Source organism: Onthophagus taurus, chromosome 2, assembly GCF_036711975.1.
Source record: "Onthophagus taurus isolate NC chromosome 2, IU_Otau_3.0, whole genome shotgun sequence".
Classification (NCBI taxonomy): Eukaryota; Metazoa; Arthropoda; class Insecta; order Coleoptera; family Scarabaeidae; genus Onthophagus; species Onthophagus taurus.
In genome coordinates, this window is record NC_091967.1 from 5,751,680 (window position 1) to 5,769,055 (window position 17,376).

Genomic DNA, 17,376 nt, shown 5'->3' on the forward strand with positions numbered 1-17,376 from the left:
TTAAGCACCAAAACTTCGTTAATAACAAAAATGAAGATCATTAAATTAACGAGAATACATATACATTGTATATAAATGTTTTTATATGATTTAAAAAAATTAATATCTCAAAACCTTTTTTACATTAATTAATTTTAAAAAAGTTGCGCTAATTGCAAAGAGGAACCCAGATCATCAAGATAATTTTTAATAAATCACCTCCATCGTCGTCCAGCTTTACGGTAAAACATTAAAAAGTCTGGAAATATCTAAAAGTTCGCAAGCAGCAGCCGCTGTATTACCACTGCAGGAAATTGCCACCGTGAATTGAAATAATTTTATATGGACGTTTAATTGCCGTCCAGTTGTAATTACTGAGACCAGGCGGAGAGATCGCGATTCCAATTAAGGGTTGTTTTTAAAACGGAAATCCGACGAGAGAAAAAATCTCTCGAATTTCTACAACCCGAAGGTATGTCTCGAAAACTGACCGATTTCGAGAGTTCTTTGTCCAAACGTATTCTTTTCGCCAATTTAACTGGGTTCTTTCTAAGAAATCCTACTTTTTCGTAATTAATTTAACTCGAGAAGTAAATTAATTAGTTTTGTTTTCATTTAGTTTACAAGAAAGAAACATGCTTGGAATTTTGAAGCTCCACTTTACCTTCCTTATAGACTGTATTATACGAAAACCTTTAAAAGAAAAAACGAATTCTTTAATTATCTGATGTTAATTCCCAAGTATAAAAAAATCTACACATTTATCAAAGTTTAAGATGAAAATTCAAAGATGAATGATGTTATTACATCACGATGAGGTTTCTGCTTGAATCCGAAGTCTCTCTTCCTAGTAGAATTTTCCCTGTTGATATATAGTCCCATAAACGGACCACGTTTATTGCATCGCACATCCCACAGACCTAAGTATTTTATTATATAATTTGTGTAAATGATGACCGCTCCGTTGGCCGATGTAGCCAAATGCGTCCACCGCAACTAGTATACACCGAACTAGCTAATAATTATGATATAGTATCACGTACGTGCTGGACACCAACGGACCTCATAACAGTTCTAGAATAACGTGCTGGCTTAAATTAATCTATTGTGTACGTTAACATAGCTTTAACGATCCTCCTCAACTTTTAGTAAGAAAATTATTAATCAATGTGGTATGGTTATAATACGATTTCAATATTTTCAGTTTCAGAAACGACTATTTATTATTCATTAGAATCAAGGATGATACATCCCAAATAAATGACTCATCTCTGAATTCGTACTGATGCCAAACAAACGGGGAGTTATGATATGTAGTGTCTACAGAACCATCAGCCTCATTATGATATCCAGCGGAGAATACACAGACCATGCGAAATGTTCTGTCTAAAAGTTTTCACCTGCTTTGTCGACTATAAAAAGACGTTTGACAAGGTATGACACGAAAAGATGATGGACGTTTTGGAAAACATGGGGATGGACGACGAGGATCTCAGGATCACTAATGGTACCAATCAGGTACCATTAACATTAATGAAGATTGGAATCATTCTCAGGAGATAAGTTGCAAAATAGAGAAAGGATGAGCCGCCTTCAATCAGATGAATAAACCGTTCAAAACTCAGAACCTCGGAATCGATATCAAAGACACTAATCGAGAAAACATAAACGCGACTGAAAGCTTTCGAAATGTGGCTCTATAGAAGAGTACTCACATAGATGGATGCAGTAACTGAATGGTCTTGCGTTCGTTTCTATGGTATTTCTATAGGTAAAATACATTCCGGATGATACAATATTTAATGTCATATTATTATATCAAATTGTATTTATGAAGTTTTGCAATTTCTGTACATTGACTTCATTTAAATAATATGGTTGGTATATAAAGTATCTTCATTTAGTGTTAAATTAAATTTAGCGCCATACCAAAATTGTGTTTTAAGTAGCGAACAGTTAGAAATAGTAATATAAGAGCTACGCTAAATTTTCAGCTCAAATATTAGCATAAATTTTAACTGCAGTAAAGTCGACTACAGCTCGGCCCGGGGTAGTCGTATAATCCAATTAAAATCGGCCGCGGGAGACCCAATGTGCTACTGTTATCTGGCCTAAGCCTTGACTATTAATAATACAGCCGTTCCACGTCGAATTTTCTACAGGTTCCAAGCTCCGTTCGTTATCGCACGTGTTGGTCGGCATTAATCCTATAATTTATTATCCGTACATTTTTTGTTTTACTGTTTACGTAGTATTAATTGCCAAACAGATTGATTATACTATGCGGATATATATTTAATTTCAATTTATTATAAATTCGTACTCAAAATGAATGTTTTATGTTAGCACGATATCAACGCATTAAAGTTACTTTTAAAACTATGATTATAATGACAAAGTTTTGCTAAAGTTACTATTATATTACGTGACGGTTATTATAGTTTAGTACAATTTGAATTAATATTTCAGTTAATGTACACACTGACTAACGACACCAGAGCAGTGTACCAATCACCTATTTTTCACTGTGGTTAGTTTCGATGATATCTTTTCCGTGGTTTTTATTATGTACTATAATGACGTGCCTCTCATAAGCGTCACTCCGTCCACGATCATAAACGTTAATGCAATGTGAAATATCATAAGTGAAGTACTTCCTTCGGCCATTAATGGCAGTTTGTTTTCCCTGTGAAACCGGTCGTGTGCACGTAGCACACACCACGTGTGCATGTGTACAACAACCTAAGTCGTTAGAGACCAACAGGGAAAACAACAGAGAAACCGGCTGGGCGGTCGCTTTTGAGGTTATTACGGCCGTCGACTGATAAGCGTTTATTACTTCCATTTAAATGCATGTTGAGCCTCGTCCCGTGATACATAAGGGGTAATAGATTCCGAGAACAACGTGGAGACTTTGAACAATGAACGAGAACCACCCTACCGGCGTTTAACGTCTGCCCTGCCGGTCAACAGGGCGCGGGTGCACGCGATCGATCCCCTTGAAGAGATAAGCTACTTTTCCGGTGACGGTGTCGATCCAAACTTCCAAGGCGTTTTCGCGAACTTGTCTGGCAACGATCTTTTTATGCTTAATATTTTCTTTTTTACTTATTATATACTCGCACTTATTATAACTCGCAATATATGAATGTAGTAACGATAGTTACGAAACTACTGTGCACTATCCCACATAAAATGCAACATAGCTTAATTGTACAGAAATTTTTTTAGTTTTGCAAAGGAAAGGATTTGCTTGAAAAAAAGTGACGTCCTTATGACAACCCTGAATTTTGGCTGTCTTAAGAGACGCATAGCTAAACCCGAATGATTCTAGTTCTCGGTCTAGTGTAAAACTAGAACTAACACTAGACCGAGAATTAGAAACATTCGGATTTAGCCGCACCTCTCTCAAGACAGCTAAACCCGAATGACTCTACTTCTAGGTCTTGTGTTAGTTCTAGTGCAAAAGTAAAACTAACACTAGACCGAGAGCTAGGAACATTCAGATTTAACCGCACGTCTTTCAAGACGGCTAACCTAAATTACAAATGAACATCACAGTTTCTTTGGACTTAAAGTTGAAGAAAATTCTGAAATCACACTTAAGTAGTTGCAAGAAACATTACGATGAGTTTCAGCTTAATATAAACAAGGAGTGTATTCGATTATGGCCTTATGTTTACATTAAAACAAATACGTTTTGAACCGGAAAGAACCAACACCGTCGAAGTGAAAACAAAAACATCTGAATACATAAGAAGATTGCTTGAGCTTAAAAGTGAAAACATGCCCATTATCTATTTAGATAAAACAAACTTTAATTTCTTTATCTCGCGAAGTCAAGGTCGTTCAAAAAAGGGAAGTCGTTGTACTTTCATTGCTGCCAGTAACCGCATTGGGATTGATTTATCATGAATTAAGAAGGGGGTCATTTAAAAGAGAAGAGGCTAACGAATTTGTTAGGCAATGCTTAAGGAGAGCTCAAGATAGCTAATGATCAGTGGCTTTAGTCATTGATAGAGTTCCTTGTCATTATGGTATTGAACAAGTGTTGAAGAACAAGAATTTCTTCATCATAAATTTGTAAGGCTAAGTCATTACAGTCCAATGCTAAACCCAATTGAATACTCTTGGTCAATTTTGAAAGCAGGTGTAACGGCGCACAGTGGTCCGAGCGGTAAGAAAACCCGATCGAAAATATTATTTTGGTGTTAGCAATTAGCTAGCTTTATGAAACTTGGCATATGATTATAAGACCAAAAGGGTAATGTTGTGTCAAAATTTGAATTAAATTCGTCAACCGGAAGTAGTACTACGCAAGCAGTACTTTATTTAAATTCATACTCATTTTCTTTTCATATAAATTAGCACTTTAAAGAAGAATATTACTATAAAATTTTGTGCAAAACATTAGACGTATATTACTTCACATTTTTTTGTGTAATTACGTGATCGCAAATTCCTATCGAAATTGTTTTATAGAGGACCTATACCGGATGTCTCACGTAACTGGTTCGTTAGAACTTTTTTAGGTACCACTATTCGTAGCAGTTTGAAATTTTGACAACATGTCGCCACTTCCGGTCTACCGGATGTAGACCACAACTTCGTTATTTTAAATGGAATGCTATAGTTTTTAATGCACCTTTTGATTATATTCGACAAAATAAGTTGACTTTGATAAAAGTTATTGGTACCTACCATTTTTCGTTTTCGAGTTATTTTGTTTTTAAGTTTTTCTTTGGCAAATTACTTTATGCTCTTTAAAACCTTATATCTCAGCCAACGTTCATTCAAAAAAGCTCTAAATTGGCACGATTACTCTTGAGATGTTGTCAAACAGATTGTCATTTGTTGTATTAAAGTATCTTATACAGGTAATTACGTAAGTAGGTATACGTAAGTTTGAAGCCTACTTATACTAGAATTTTCCCATGATACTAGAATATAAAATATTTTGTTATATTCACCAACATAACAAAATTTATCTCAATTTGTGGGAGTCTTCTTCATTTTCTAGATCTTGTTCCTCTATATTTACTTCTTCATCATTATTGTCTTCTTCTTCACTTTCTTCATCATCATCATCTTCTTCTTTACCTTCCTTTTCTTCTAGAGACTTGTCCAGTATAAGTAAATTTTTCATGTCTTCATTCATATTTTTATATCTTTCTGAACATTCTTTATAAAAGTTACTAATAAATGGATCGGAGCTCAGTAATAGTCTTTTAAATAAATCTTCATTTGTTTGAAGTCTACCCAAAATAGAAAAGATAAAAACCAAAACATAGCAACAAAATAACGAAAATCATAACAAGGATAAATAAGATCCACAATTATGTGTTAAGTAATCTTTGACTGCCAATTTTTTGGTTAAGGCGCACGTTGGCGCAAGATTTCCTTCTTATGCTATGTACACCATACCTTCAGCAATAAAAAAATGTTAGCTACAATTGTTCGATTTTGTTCGCTCGCAAGATATTTAATTTAAAAGATTGAATGGTCAAAAAATATAAGTATTTATTGACGTCAATAGAAATGGTTGTAATTTTTTTCAACAAACATGTTTTGAAATTTGGAAAGTCGTAAAATGACAATATTTTCAAGTAGTGATATACCATCTTTTTTGTTTTCTAAAGTTGTGTCGTTTTCTAAAAAATTTCCTTATACAAAATAAGGTAATTGTAATAGCAATTTATTTCACGCAGTAGCTATTATAAAACACCAAAGACTTCATAAACTTCACTAAGAGTCTATTAATAGTTAAAATATATGTAACATTTAAAAAAACAACGCTATAAAATTTTTTTTTAATTGATTGTCGATCGGGTTTTGAGTGTTTTCGGACCACTGTGCGGCGGAATGATCTAACACCACTGGATTTATTCTGTTAGGAGTTTCTGAAAAGTAAAGTTTATGCAACAAAACCAGAATCAATAAATAATTTGGAAGATCTCATATTTGAAGAAACCACCAATATCACTAGGGATATACTCCTGATGGTTTATGAGCGTTTGGGTCATTGCGAGACCGAAGAAGGATGACAATTTGAACATGTATTATAAAAATCGTAATAAAAGTGCAAAAAAGCATGAAAACATTTTATTTTCCCATTTGAAACCTGTATATGATATTTATTAATAATGAATACAGAGAATACAACCAATTAGTATTCTAGGTATGAATTTGATGTTAAATGTAAATCAATTTTAAAAATTTTCCAAATGAACAATTTCAATTAATTATACTACAAAGGTAAAATGATGAAAATGAAAAAGATAATTATTTATTTTCCCTGAAAAAATTAACGATGTTTGTAAATTGAATTGAGCAGCGAACAAACGGAATTGATGGTCACGCATCAAATTGGCGAATACAGAGAGAACGTACTATCCCAATTAACTATATTGATCAATCAATTAGTAAAATAAAGTGACGTTATTATCAAACAATACAACAAATACATCTGTACATGTTACCGCAAGGTTCGACGTAAATAAAATTTATAGCGCATAACCCGAACGTTCGCTCTGTATTGAGTGTGCTTTGTTCGAATGCTTTTGTTACGTTACATTAATATTATTAACCAAAAAATTTTAATTGTACCTATAAATTTCAACTAGCCCGTAAATAGTATTATTATAAAGGGGATTCCATACATTATGACCATTATATTATTACATATCGTTATTAATTTTAACAATTTTACTGAATAATTTGATGATTTATTCGCACATCTTAATTATGTAATAATTTATTATTTCAAAATGAAGAAATATGATACGTGTTAAACCAGGGGATACCTCAAATATACAAGTAAACACTAGACTGGCTCTACATCTTCCCATTAAAGGGGTTACTTCTAGGGGGCGGGTTTTAATTACTCTTATGTCTGTTCCTCTCGGCTGCTCCAGCGTGAAGGGGCCGCTCAAAAAAGGCGTCGTCGCCGTTCTCCTCCTCCATTTAGCCCATTTTCACAGTTGCACTGTTCTACCGTCATCCCAGCTAGGCGCCGGAAGTGAACACCTCTTGTTATAGTTTGCTCGTCGTTGTCGCGCGAAGAGCCTTGGCGACAATAAGACAATATGCACGTGACGCGGAACGGCTTTAAAATGAACTACTACTACCTTCACAGCCCGACTATTGTATGTATTCTCTTCCTCGATACACACGCGCTGAGCACAATGAAAAGAAAGAAATAACATGGAGAAACAAGCAATTCAACTTCAGGCTCTGCTATTAGTCTCATTTTCTTAGCATTACTATTATGTAAGTTATATTTGGGCTTTAAAGATATAGATAATATTTTTATGTAGAGGAAAATATAATGAAATAACTTTTTGTAGGTGCAGTTATTTTTTTTGTTGAAACCTTATAAATTTTAATTAAAGAATTCCTCGCTTTAATAACGCTTGTTTTGTACGGATGCCAGTTTCGTTGATGTAAATGTGGCTTCCTGTTTCGTCTAGCCCTTGGTTTCAAAGCAATTATCTAATTATTGAGGGAATAAGATCTAGATTCTAGCGTACGATATTATGTTACAAACAGTGCGAGTTTGGCAAGTTACACAATAATGCGAACAAAGCGATATAAACCCGCGGATCAGTGTAAATACAATCTTAACTGTTATTGCCATTCCAGATACTGTTTGTGTGTGAGTTACGTAATCTATCTTCACCGACAAACGAACGTGTGTAGTTACAGCTCGGGAATTCAAATTTAATTACTTCACATTAATTCTAATTAGGAATCCCTATGTTTATTATTTAAATATTACTTAATTTTGATTAAAATACTTTCAATAAATTATCAATAGTTTTTTAAGACAGTTTCTCGTCTCTTTAGAAGTTCACTCCATCGAATAATTTAATATACTGTCAGAGTTTCCCGTGTACAAATAATAAAATCACGTGTACAACATCCATCTTAGGTATGCGCTGTCGACGGCGCCCGCGGACGGGTTGATTTCTCTAGGGACTTATTCGAAACAGCGCCGTTTAAAAAGGTCCATTAGAAATTATGACCTTAAACTTTTCGACGTAGACGTCGAGACGCCGTAAGCTACCTAGGACCAGGGGCGATGTCCCGATTAACTTACTAGCAGAGCATTATTCATCAAAGCATTAATTATAGAAGAAACCCCTTGAACATCTTTAGAGGATTCAATTTTTTTAATTGAAATGAAAACGTATTTGTTTAATTGGAAACGTCTAAAATCCCACGACTTTAATTTCTATATTAAATAATATATGCAAATATGCAATTACCATATGAAAGCAACTTAAGTAGAATTCATCAGTGGAAAAGATCACGTATATAGGTTTGAAAACGCAAAATTGGATAGGAAGAACGGAAGTTGACGGGGTCGCACTTCTTTGGGGCAAGGAAGCCCAACTTCTCGAGAAAATATCTATTTTAAACTTCTCTTTCTCCCCAGTAACCTGATTATAACTTTATCCAATTGCGTTTTCGCTTCGTGATATTCCGGAGATAACTGGTCAAGTCAAGTTCGAGTCGGTTTCCCGGGCTTCGCATTGTGTCCGGGTCTCGTTCGACCGTTCGAAACTAAATTTCCTTCGGAAACTAATAAAGAAATTGAGTAAAGAATACGACCGTCCGTCCATCCTACCTGAGGCGAAATATAGTACATGGGTAATCTTATATTGCTATCGGTATAAGAATGTGCGAAATACCCTCATATAAGAGAAGAATTGATTTACCCATTATAATCTTTTATGTAAGATGTTTTGTCCGCACATAATAAATTCATTTAGTTACTTATTTATTCATATAAATTTATTACCTCTTATTTCCTAAAATAACCGGATATTAAAGTACATTGAACGGTACAACTCAATTGGATAGCGAACGTCATTAAACTCTATTCAATAATTCACTATGCTGATTTGATTTTCCGAGTTTCTACTGCTCTGCGCCACTCCACTTATTCCCTTGTGTTTGTCGATCGTACACTCTATTCCCTAATCAATTTATTTCGTCGCCATTTAAGAAAACTCACGAAAGTGTACACCGTAAGGGTACAAATTGGATGTTTTCAAGAAATAAGTATTCTCAATTCAACTACAACTGCTTGGTTCAACTATTCATTTAAACTCGATTAATTGTAAAGTAAACTGTAACTTAAAGTTATGGTTTGACATCTCTATTTTAATATTCTAACTTTATTTCTATAACTTTATAATATAGTTATATTGGGAGTATTGTTAATTTAATTTATTATTGACAACATTGATTACGAATGGAAACAAAATTTATTTCTATCTTGGACAATTATACAATTTACCACTTGGTTTTTTCTTTTGCTTTTGTTATACATCTGATTGAAATGCTTTGAAAGTCGCTTGCAAGGAAGTAGATTGTGGCTTTATCTCTTTCAATAGGGAAAATATCCTGTTTTGCTTAAACGAAATCATTGCTGTTAAGAAGAAACAAAGTGTCAGCTCCAAATTATAAAGTCCAAACTGTACAAGATGTAATGCTGTAACTGTTTCGTTTAAGCAAACAGCATAGTTTAGTACATGAATGACTGTGATGAATTACAAGAATATTTTATGGATTCTCCCTTACTAAAAAGCGTCAGAATCCCAAAACATAAAACATAAGATAAACCCAACCTCACCCCAAAAGGTATCAACCTAAATTAGCTTACTTCCTTCTTTAAACAGGATCGCTGACAAAATTATCATTTTTCGAGTAATAGAATAAGAGGAATTCAAGCTCATCTGCCCATGAGTGGAGCCCTATTCCTAGACATGACCAAAAGATTCAATGAGACCATCTCTATATGATTTTGGTTTTCACTTTCCCGGCATATCATCCCGCATAGTAGAGCTGATTTGTTCATTCACACACGGAAGAACCACCACTGCGGGGTGGATCGAAAGATCTACAAGTTGTTATACAGATAATGTAGGTGTGATAACAAACATGGAAAGTCCAAATCAATCGTGGTAAAAGCATGGCATTAGTTTGCTTGTCCGATAATGGTTAGTAAGTTCATCCTCAGGCGCAATTTATTAAACTGACAGTCATCTACAAGTTACTCAACTAACGCATAATATCGGTGGGACCAATATGATGAGGAATATGTTGTAGAGGCTTAGAAAGTTTTTGGCAATAAAAGACATTTTTTATTTGAAGTATAAATAATGCAGCGTTAGTTAAATTTGCTAGAATAATTGGAGTTTAAGATATAAAATACCTCACGAATAATTTTACACACGCTTTAAAACAGTGAAGTTTGGTTGCCCAAATTAACCACCCATGATTAAGTAGCATTCTGCTACATGTCCAAATATCAGAAAATATCAACTAACTAATTATGTTTATCAAGTACTCAAAAATAAACCTGTTTGGTCATATAATATTTATATTTTACTTAAGATCCACAAGGACTATTTTCTCTTAAATTTTCAAGCAAAAGTCTCCACTCATGCGTTCATAACGATAGCTGAATGTAATATACAAGGCTTTACGTTTGCAAACAAATGAAAAACCTTAGCTTGCTTACATTGCTTCCGGGGCTTCGTTCAATATCATTAAGTTGGTTTCTTTGTGCAAAGTTTTAATTTAATATTAATACGAATAACAGACACACCATTATTAAAATCACTGAATTATATTTTTAATAACTTATACTTATTATTATTATTAACAGCATTCTCGGAAAAATTCTTTTGAACTGCCATAAACCAGGCCATTTATTTTACGTCAATAAATAATTGCGTGCGGCATTATTTTTTTTCGTCGTTATCGGTATGTGCACGCTTTAAACTGACGAATTTAAATGCGAGTGACGTTATCAAGATACGGTAAAAATAAAATGCTTTTCGATTGTGTCGATATTGAAGGCACGACACCGACAATCATAAAATTGACAGTGTCTCGTTTAATGGTTTCACGAATATTGAACTGATGCATTAAATATATAACGGCAATCAATTTAAAAGGAAATCAACTTAATGGACTGGGAATTGCAGATTACGTTATATTGCGTTGTATACCCAATCACTCGATCATTCAGTTTTCATTTTTATAGTTTCTGCGTCGAATTTATTGATAAAAACATTTCGTAAATAATATTAATATTATTAAATTTCTTCTTGATATAATTTTTGTGCACCACTCGTGACGATTATATTCATCGAAGGCTGTGTAACGCATTCAATATTAACAGCAATCCACTCCGTCATTCATGGTGACAGAATACATGTATAAATCTGCTTAAGTAATGGAAAAGCACGATTGTATTGAACCTACTACTCCGTAAGTAGGGTAGTGTGATGGGGTGTATAGTCTCGAAGCGAAACGTAACTAAACCTGTCACCGCACGCGGTACGCATGAAAGCTCCGCGTAAATTTGCATTTCCGTCGTCTGCAAACGCCAAGTGATACAATCGCTTCTTTCCGGCGAGCAGAAGCAACTTTGACCCCTAGCGTTCGTTTCCCTGCCAGACTTGCCTACATCGCTGAAATTAATTTGACGTATGCACGGCATTCCACCCTCTGGCGTTGTACTCGTAACATCAACGCCGCAGTATATCAACGGTTCTCCCCGAAACTTTCCTCGTCACTGGGAATTACACTTTGAAGAATCTTGCTGCAATTACAGATTTTGGAAATAGGATATAATCAACAAAACACTAACTAAACAAAAAATAATTAATTTATAGGAGCTTTATTTAATTTTATCGATTTAACCTGTTAGATAAAGATAAAAATTCTATAGAAGCGATACGCTTGCTGATATTTAAAAGGGGATATCAAATAAATTTCGTAATCGAAGTATACGAGCGGTTGAAATTGGCGCCCCAACCGACCAATGTTGGGATAAAATAAGGGTGTAAAAGGAGATAGAGAGAGAGAGAGAGATTCAACGTCGGTCGATGGAAGCAATGCGCCACGGCCGGCCTCACGCCGGATTATAAAATTCTCCTATTTATTACCGGAGATGTATTCCGATAAACTACGATCGTCGGACAAAGATAAATTACCCTTCCCCGATCACAGATTATCGGTTCCAGTGTCGGAAAGCTGTGGCGTATTCTACAAAGCCCGCCGCTTTGTCACAATTAAACCCAAATTGCGAGCGGTTTTTTCCTGGACGCCACTGCAGACTCGTTTAAATGTCCAACTCCACCGACTCCCAACAGGCTCAAGTACTGAAAGGTGGATAGTTGCCAAAACTTTAAGTTCCCCGGGGTGGCATAAATTTTAACAAAGTTAATAGGAAAATGAAAATCATAAATGAGAGATAAGAAAATAATCAAAACCACCTGTATGAAATTTAGTTTACGGATAAACATAAAACGTAGCGTCCAATTTAAAACGCCGGGAGTCACATTCGTTTCATCTAATGTCTTCAGAACAAGTGGAAAATATCTTTATGCGAAACATGCATTTTACAAGATGAATGCTTAACCCAGTATATCACACGGTTCGCAAACCCCCAGCAACATTCTCTCGTGAAAAATGCCGACGTCGGAATGTGGTTGTGTAAATAATAGTTGCGTTAAACATGATATTAACATCGTATCCGATGAACTATATATCTTCGTGAGGGTGCACGCTTCAGGATAATCCGGGCAGAGTTTTTCCTCGCCACAAAAAGCCATCCGGTTCGGCTGTTTGCATATTTTTAAAACCTAATATCATAAATCTAGCTCTGCTGGATGAAGTGGTTTGAGGAGCTCATTCATCATGGGCACCCCATTCTGGCCAAGCTGTGTGCCAGATACGGCAGGTAATTTTAATGACGCGCACTTTAGTATTAAAGGTCCGCAGGCCGAGCCCTATCTATTAAATTTTCCCGATCGTCGTCAATCATTAGCCTTCCATTTCATGCGTACATAAATAAAAATGAATATTGATCTCCACAACAAGTACTCATTATAGCTTTATCGATTCAAAACAAAAAAAAATTGGTTTGCGCTAATTTCTCTTGTGTTTGTTCATTACATCTACGCTTCTAACTAACGCCCAAGGAACAACTCAATTACACCTAATCAAATTTTCGACGAAGATTGTCAATAGAAGGAGTTCGAGGTATATCTTCTTAGTAGGTAAGGTCGTATATATACCTAAGGAAATATTACAAAGTTTGTATGTAACCCAATTCGGATGCGCTAGTAGGTGGTAGCTATGTTTATATTAAAGGCTTACTGATTATCTTATCGAATATACAACTAAACAACTTACACGTATTAATGAAATTTATAGCTTCCTATTTATTACGGTAACGGCCTATTACCGGTTTGACAAGGAGTTATTTACCAACTTTGAACACTGTTGTCGGTAAGTTCAAATTACGTGTACTCGATCGTATCAGAACACTATTAACTAACTTATTTGACACATTTTTTTGCGTTGTCCCCACCGTGTTAATTTGTTTACACAGTGTCTTTTATACAATGAATTTCATTTAAGATGCAATATACAAAAATATATTTCCATAGAAACAAGGGCGTACCTACTTACTTTATCTCACATAAAATGCAACATGTCTGAATGTTTCTAGTTCTAGTGACAGTGGTAGGTAACGCTAGTTAACATAAGATATCACTATGTTGCATATTTTTATTGAACTAAAACTAGAACTAACTCAAGACCTAGAACTAGAATCATTCGGGTTTAGCCGTCTTGAATGACGTGCGGCTAAACCCGAATGTTTCTAGTTCTAAGTCTAGTGTTAGTTATAGTTTTAATTGTTATTCAACATTAGATTGTGGTATGTTTTTATTGAACCAGATGTAGAACTAACACTAGACCTAGAATTAGAAACATTCGGGTTTAGCCGTGCGTCTCTTAAAACGACCGAAGACTCAGGGTTGGGTTGGGTTGGGTTGGATTAAGCTATGTTGCATTTTATGTGAGACAGTGCAAGTGCATTGTAGTTTCGTAACTATGATTACAGCATTCATATATTGCAAGTTATATGAAATTCCCCTTATACAGTTTTGTTTTTTGATGTTTACGTAATTGAATTTGCATTATGTTAGTAACAACGAAATATACATTTTTTTCATGTGACAGTAAAAAGGAAATTCCTGAAGACTCGAGAAGGGTCAAGGTGGATCGCACCTTGTGAAGTGGGCTACATTATCGGACATCAAAAACAAGAAAGACTACATTTTGAATTTTGCATCCGAGCTATATGCACCTGATGAATCTAAACTAAGGAAAACAGCAAGTACTGCAAAAGTCAAGCACTGAAAGATGCTGTATATTTGTGGATTACCAAGAGGTGTACTTTGTAAAATTTGTCTTGCAAAACCTCAATTTCATGGCATTTCTCATCCAACTTCTTTCGTTCTTCCATGAGCATCAAAATTTCTTTCATCATCCATGATTTAAGTTTCCTGCCATCATCCTTGAGGTATTCGTCTTTATGTTTAATACACAATACTTGATAGTGATTGTTATTAATCGTTTCCAAATTAGATGAATGGGTATATAAATGTATTAACGCACTGTACAAACCGACAAGTGGAATAGGAAGTGTAAGATTTGGGTTGAATACCATAAACGTTATGCAATATATTCGACGTTTAATAAACTGGTCCGAGGATACAATTGAAAAATTTCCCCCGGATCCATAAGCAATCTTGGCTCGCATATATCAAGCTTCTCCGCGCTGGTTCCGTCTCTGCGTCTCTGCGGCGCCTTTATAATCTGAATATTGAATTATGGATTTGCGAAACGATCTAATGCAATACTGGCACCGGTGTCGGTGAGGTCATATATACGCTATTGTGGTGATTTATATAATTTAATCCTGAACGATAAATCGGTCTGGGCGTTTATCTTCGGCCCGTTCGGGCTTACCGATCGAATATTTGACAGCCCCTGTCCGGGCAAATAACATACTTAAGCCAACCGTGCATAATAAATCATTCTCGGCGAACGAATCGTCCATTTTCGGTTCACGCGATATGTTTGCGTACTGTTAAATCGACGGATTCATTACGCAAACGTATCCCATGTTTAATTGCGCTATACATTCGCCTATGACTGTCCCATAGCTCGTGGCTATGGCACGGTACCACCAGCCATTCCACAATCCTACCTGATCCATGTTTGTCATACTGACAATTTCTGCGATATGTTTACATGTTACACTCGTATTGGTTTATAAGCAAAATAATCATTATATTTCTAAGTAATAAATAAAATAGTAAATTACACGAAAGAAAATGACTTTATCTTGGTCTAAAAGTTACGAGGTAAACACGAATTGCGAAGAAATACCGACTCAGGTGACACGTTAAAAATTCATTGGAGGAAATTTGCTTGTTGAAAGCAAAAACGAAGGTGTAGCGTCAGTATTGCGCGACACACAAAAAATCAATTTGAAATTGCTCCCTCCAATACCGCCCACGTTGAAGTGGGATAATGCATAATTAATGGAACACTTTCGGATGCCGATGAGATTGGGGCTACATCTCCCCATTCGTAAAGAAATAAACCATAGTTTGTACACAAAGTGACATTAAATTTATTAATAGTTTGTAAAAACAGATCAATCAAAAACTCGTCTATATCCATCATCTGCAAAAACATTTTAATATGATTGGAGACATTAAAAACTTTTTAATTTCATTTAACTAATACAATTTCAAACTCGTATTAAAACTGAACGTATGTTTTAAAATAAAATTTCTGCATGGCTTTTAAATGGAAATATTTGATGTATATGTGTAGTAGCATGATGTAGAATAATTTTTTATAATAATTTAATTATTATCTCATAATTGACAAGTATTCATTGTTTTAAAACAACAATAATTTACTTCGTGATTAAGTATTGTTTTATTAACCACTGGTCTAATTTAAACTAGGAGTGAAACCGCGTTTTGAACTTTCATAATCAGCCTGCTAAAACAATGAACACCGTGCGTGTTTATACTTGACACAGTTCGCAAACAACCGTCGTTAATATACCCTCAAAACAGAGCGCGATGACGCGACTATATGGTCCACGAAATGAAGTATTAAACTTGAATTTCAGGAGGGAACTACTCGGATTTTCCTTATATCCAGTATTTAACACGTAAGTTAAGTTCAACCCAAACGGAGTCCCACTCCGAGAGATTTTGTAACATTCAGAGTCCAAACTAGACTCGGTATTGTTACCAACACGGCTTTGTCCCGGTCTTAAACTGCTTATTAACTTGGTATTTAACTCAAATTGTGTGGACACTGCGATGGTATCTTTCCTAGATATACGATATGTTTATACAAAATGTCTTTAATTTAAATTTTAATATGGCAAACTTAAGATATCCAATAAAATCGAAAAAGAAAAGATAAAGAACGTTAAAAGTATCCAGTTTCCTGAAGCCGAAGCATCATTGCGATCGATTCTTGCTGCTCGGAAAAGCGGAACAGGGCAACTGTCTTGTTGTTTTTGGGTGTTCCACCTGTGTAAGTGGGACGTGCACCTATCACGTTACTGTTTGATCTAATACGAGATCAAAGAACAAAATGTTTTCCCGGTCGTATATAATTACCACCTAGTTAAATGTTGTTTAAAAACAAACAATTTCAATGAATACCACATAATTTAAAAAGTTTTATTATCGTTAGAAATGTATGTAAACATGTTATCATTAACTTTAAGAGTCTAGAAAATAACAACTAATTTTCATAACCGCGGGGTTCAGTAATTTTTCAGACTTTAACTGATTGAAAACCTTGAACACGGTTAACTGGAATCTGAAGGAACTTCCGCTGTTTCTGTCACGCAATACATATTATTCTAAAAGTTAACCACCTTTTAATACCAAGTAACACCATTTTCATTGCAGAATAAAATTTGTAATTGCCACATAAATCACAAAGCCCTAATCGCATTATTAATCGTAAAAGTTACAGACTTTTTGAGATATTCATACATCTAAATAGTTTTGAGTACCCCATAGAAACTTATCGTGAAACCGTACAGTTCACGTCCTTAAACCGAACTTCATATTTACATTGGAACAGTTTTCTCCTTCAGCATACATTTCTTTACCTTAGACCGAACTCGAATTTCGGATTCGCAAATGCTGAAAGGAGGACATTTCGAGCGATTCGAGATGTCTGCCAGATCTTAATCCTAGACTTTGTTTGCAGATCCGCCTGAAATAACGCAGAGACCGAGGAACCAGCAAGTCAAAGCTGGCGGAATAGCGTCTTTTTTCTGTGCCGCACGGGGAGATCCAGCTCCCGTTATTCAGTGGAAGAAAAATGGAAAGAAGGTGCCGGGTAAGTATTTATTTTGATTAATCTTTAAAACACAAAAAATTGTTTTAATATAGTTTCATATACATTGTACGCTTTAAGATGCGATAAATTTCAATAAAAATGAAATAAACCCAAGTTGTTCATACTGCTATT

At 35.0% G+C, this 17,376-nt stretch overlaps 1 protein-coding gene across 6 annotated transcripts in view; it reads left to right on the forward strand.

Annotated features, from left to right (window-relative positions):
- Positions 1-17,376, forward strand: part of LOC111427063 (tyrosine-protein phosphatase Lar) — a 205,423-nt gene that overhangs the window by 154,746 nt on the left and 33,301 nt on the right. For 5 of the 6 annotated variants that reach the window (XM_071193971.1, XM_023062029.2, XM_023062035.2 and 2 more), the window contains exons 5-6: positions 16,007-16,048; positions 17,113-17,244. In XM_071193971.1, coding sequence (XP_071050072.1) covers positions 16,007-16,048; positions 17,113-17,244 — 174 coding nt within the window. The remainder of the gene's footprint in view (positions 1-16,006; positions 16,049-17,112; positions 17,245-17,376) is intronic. The other variant, XM_071193972.1, reaches the window with a different exon arrangement.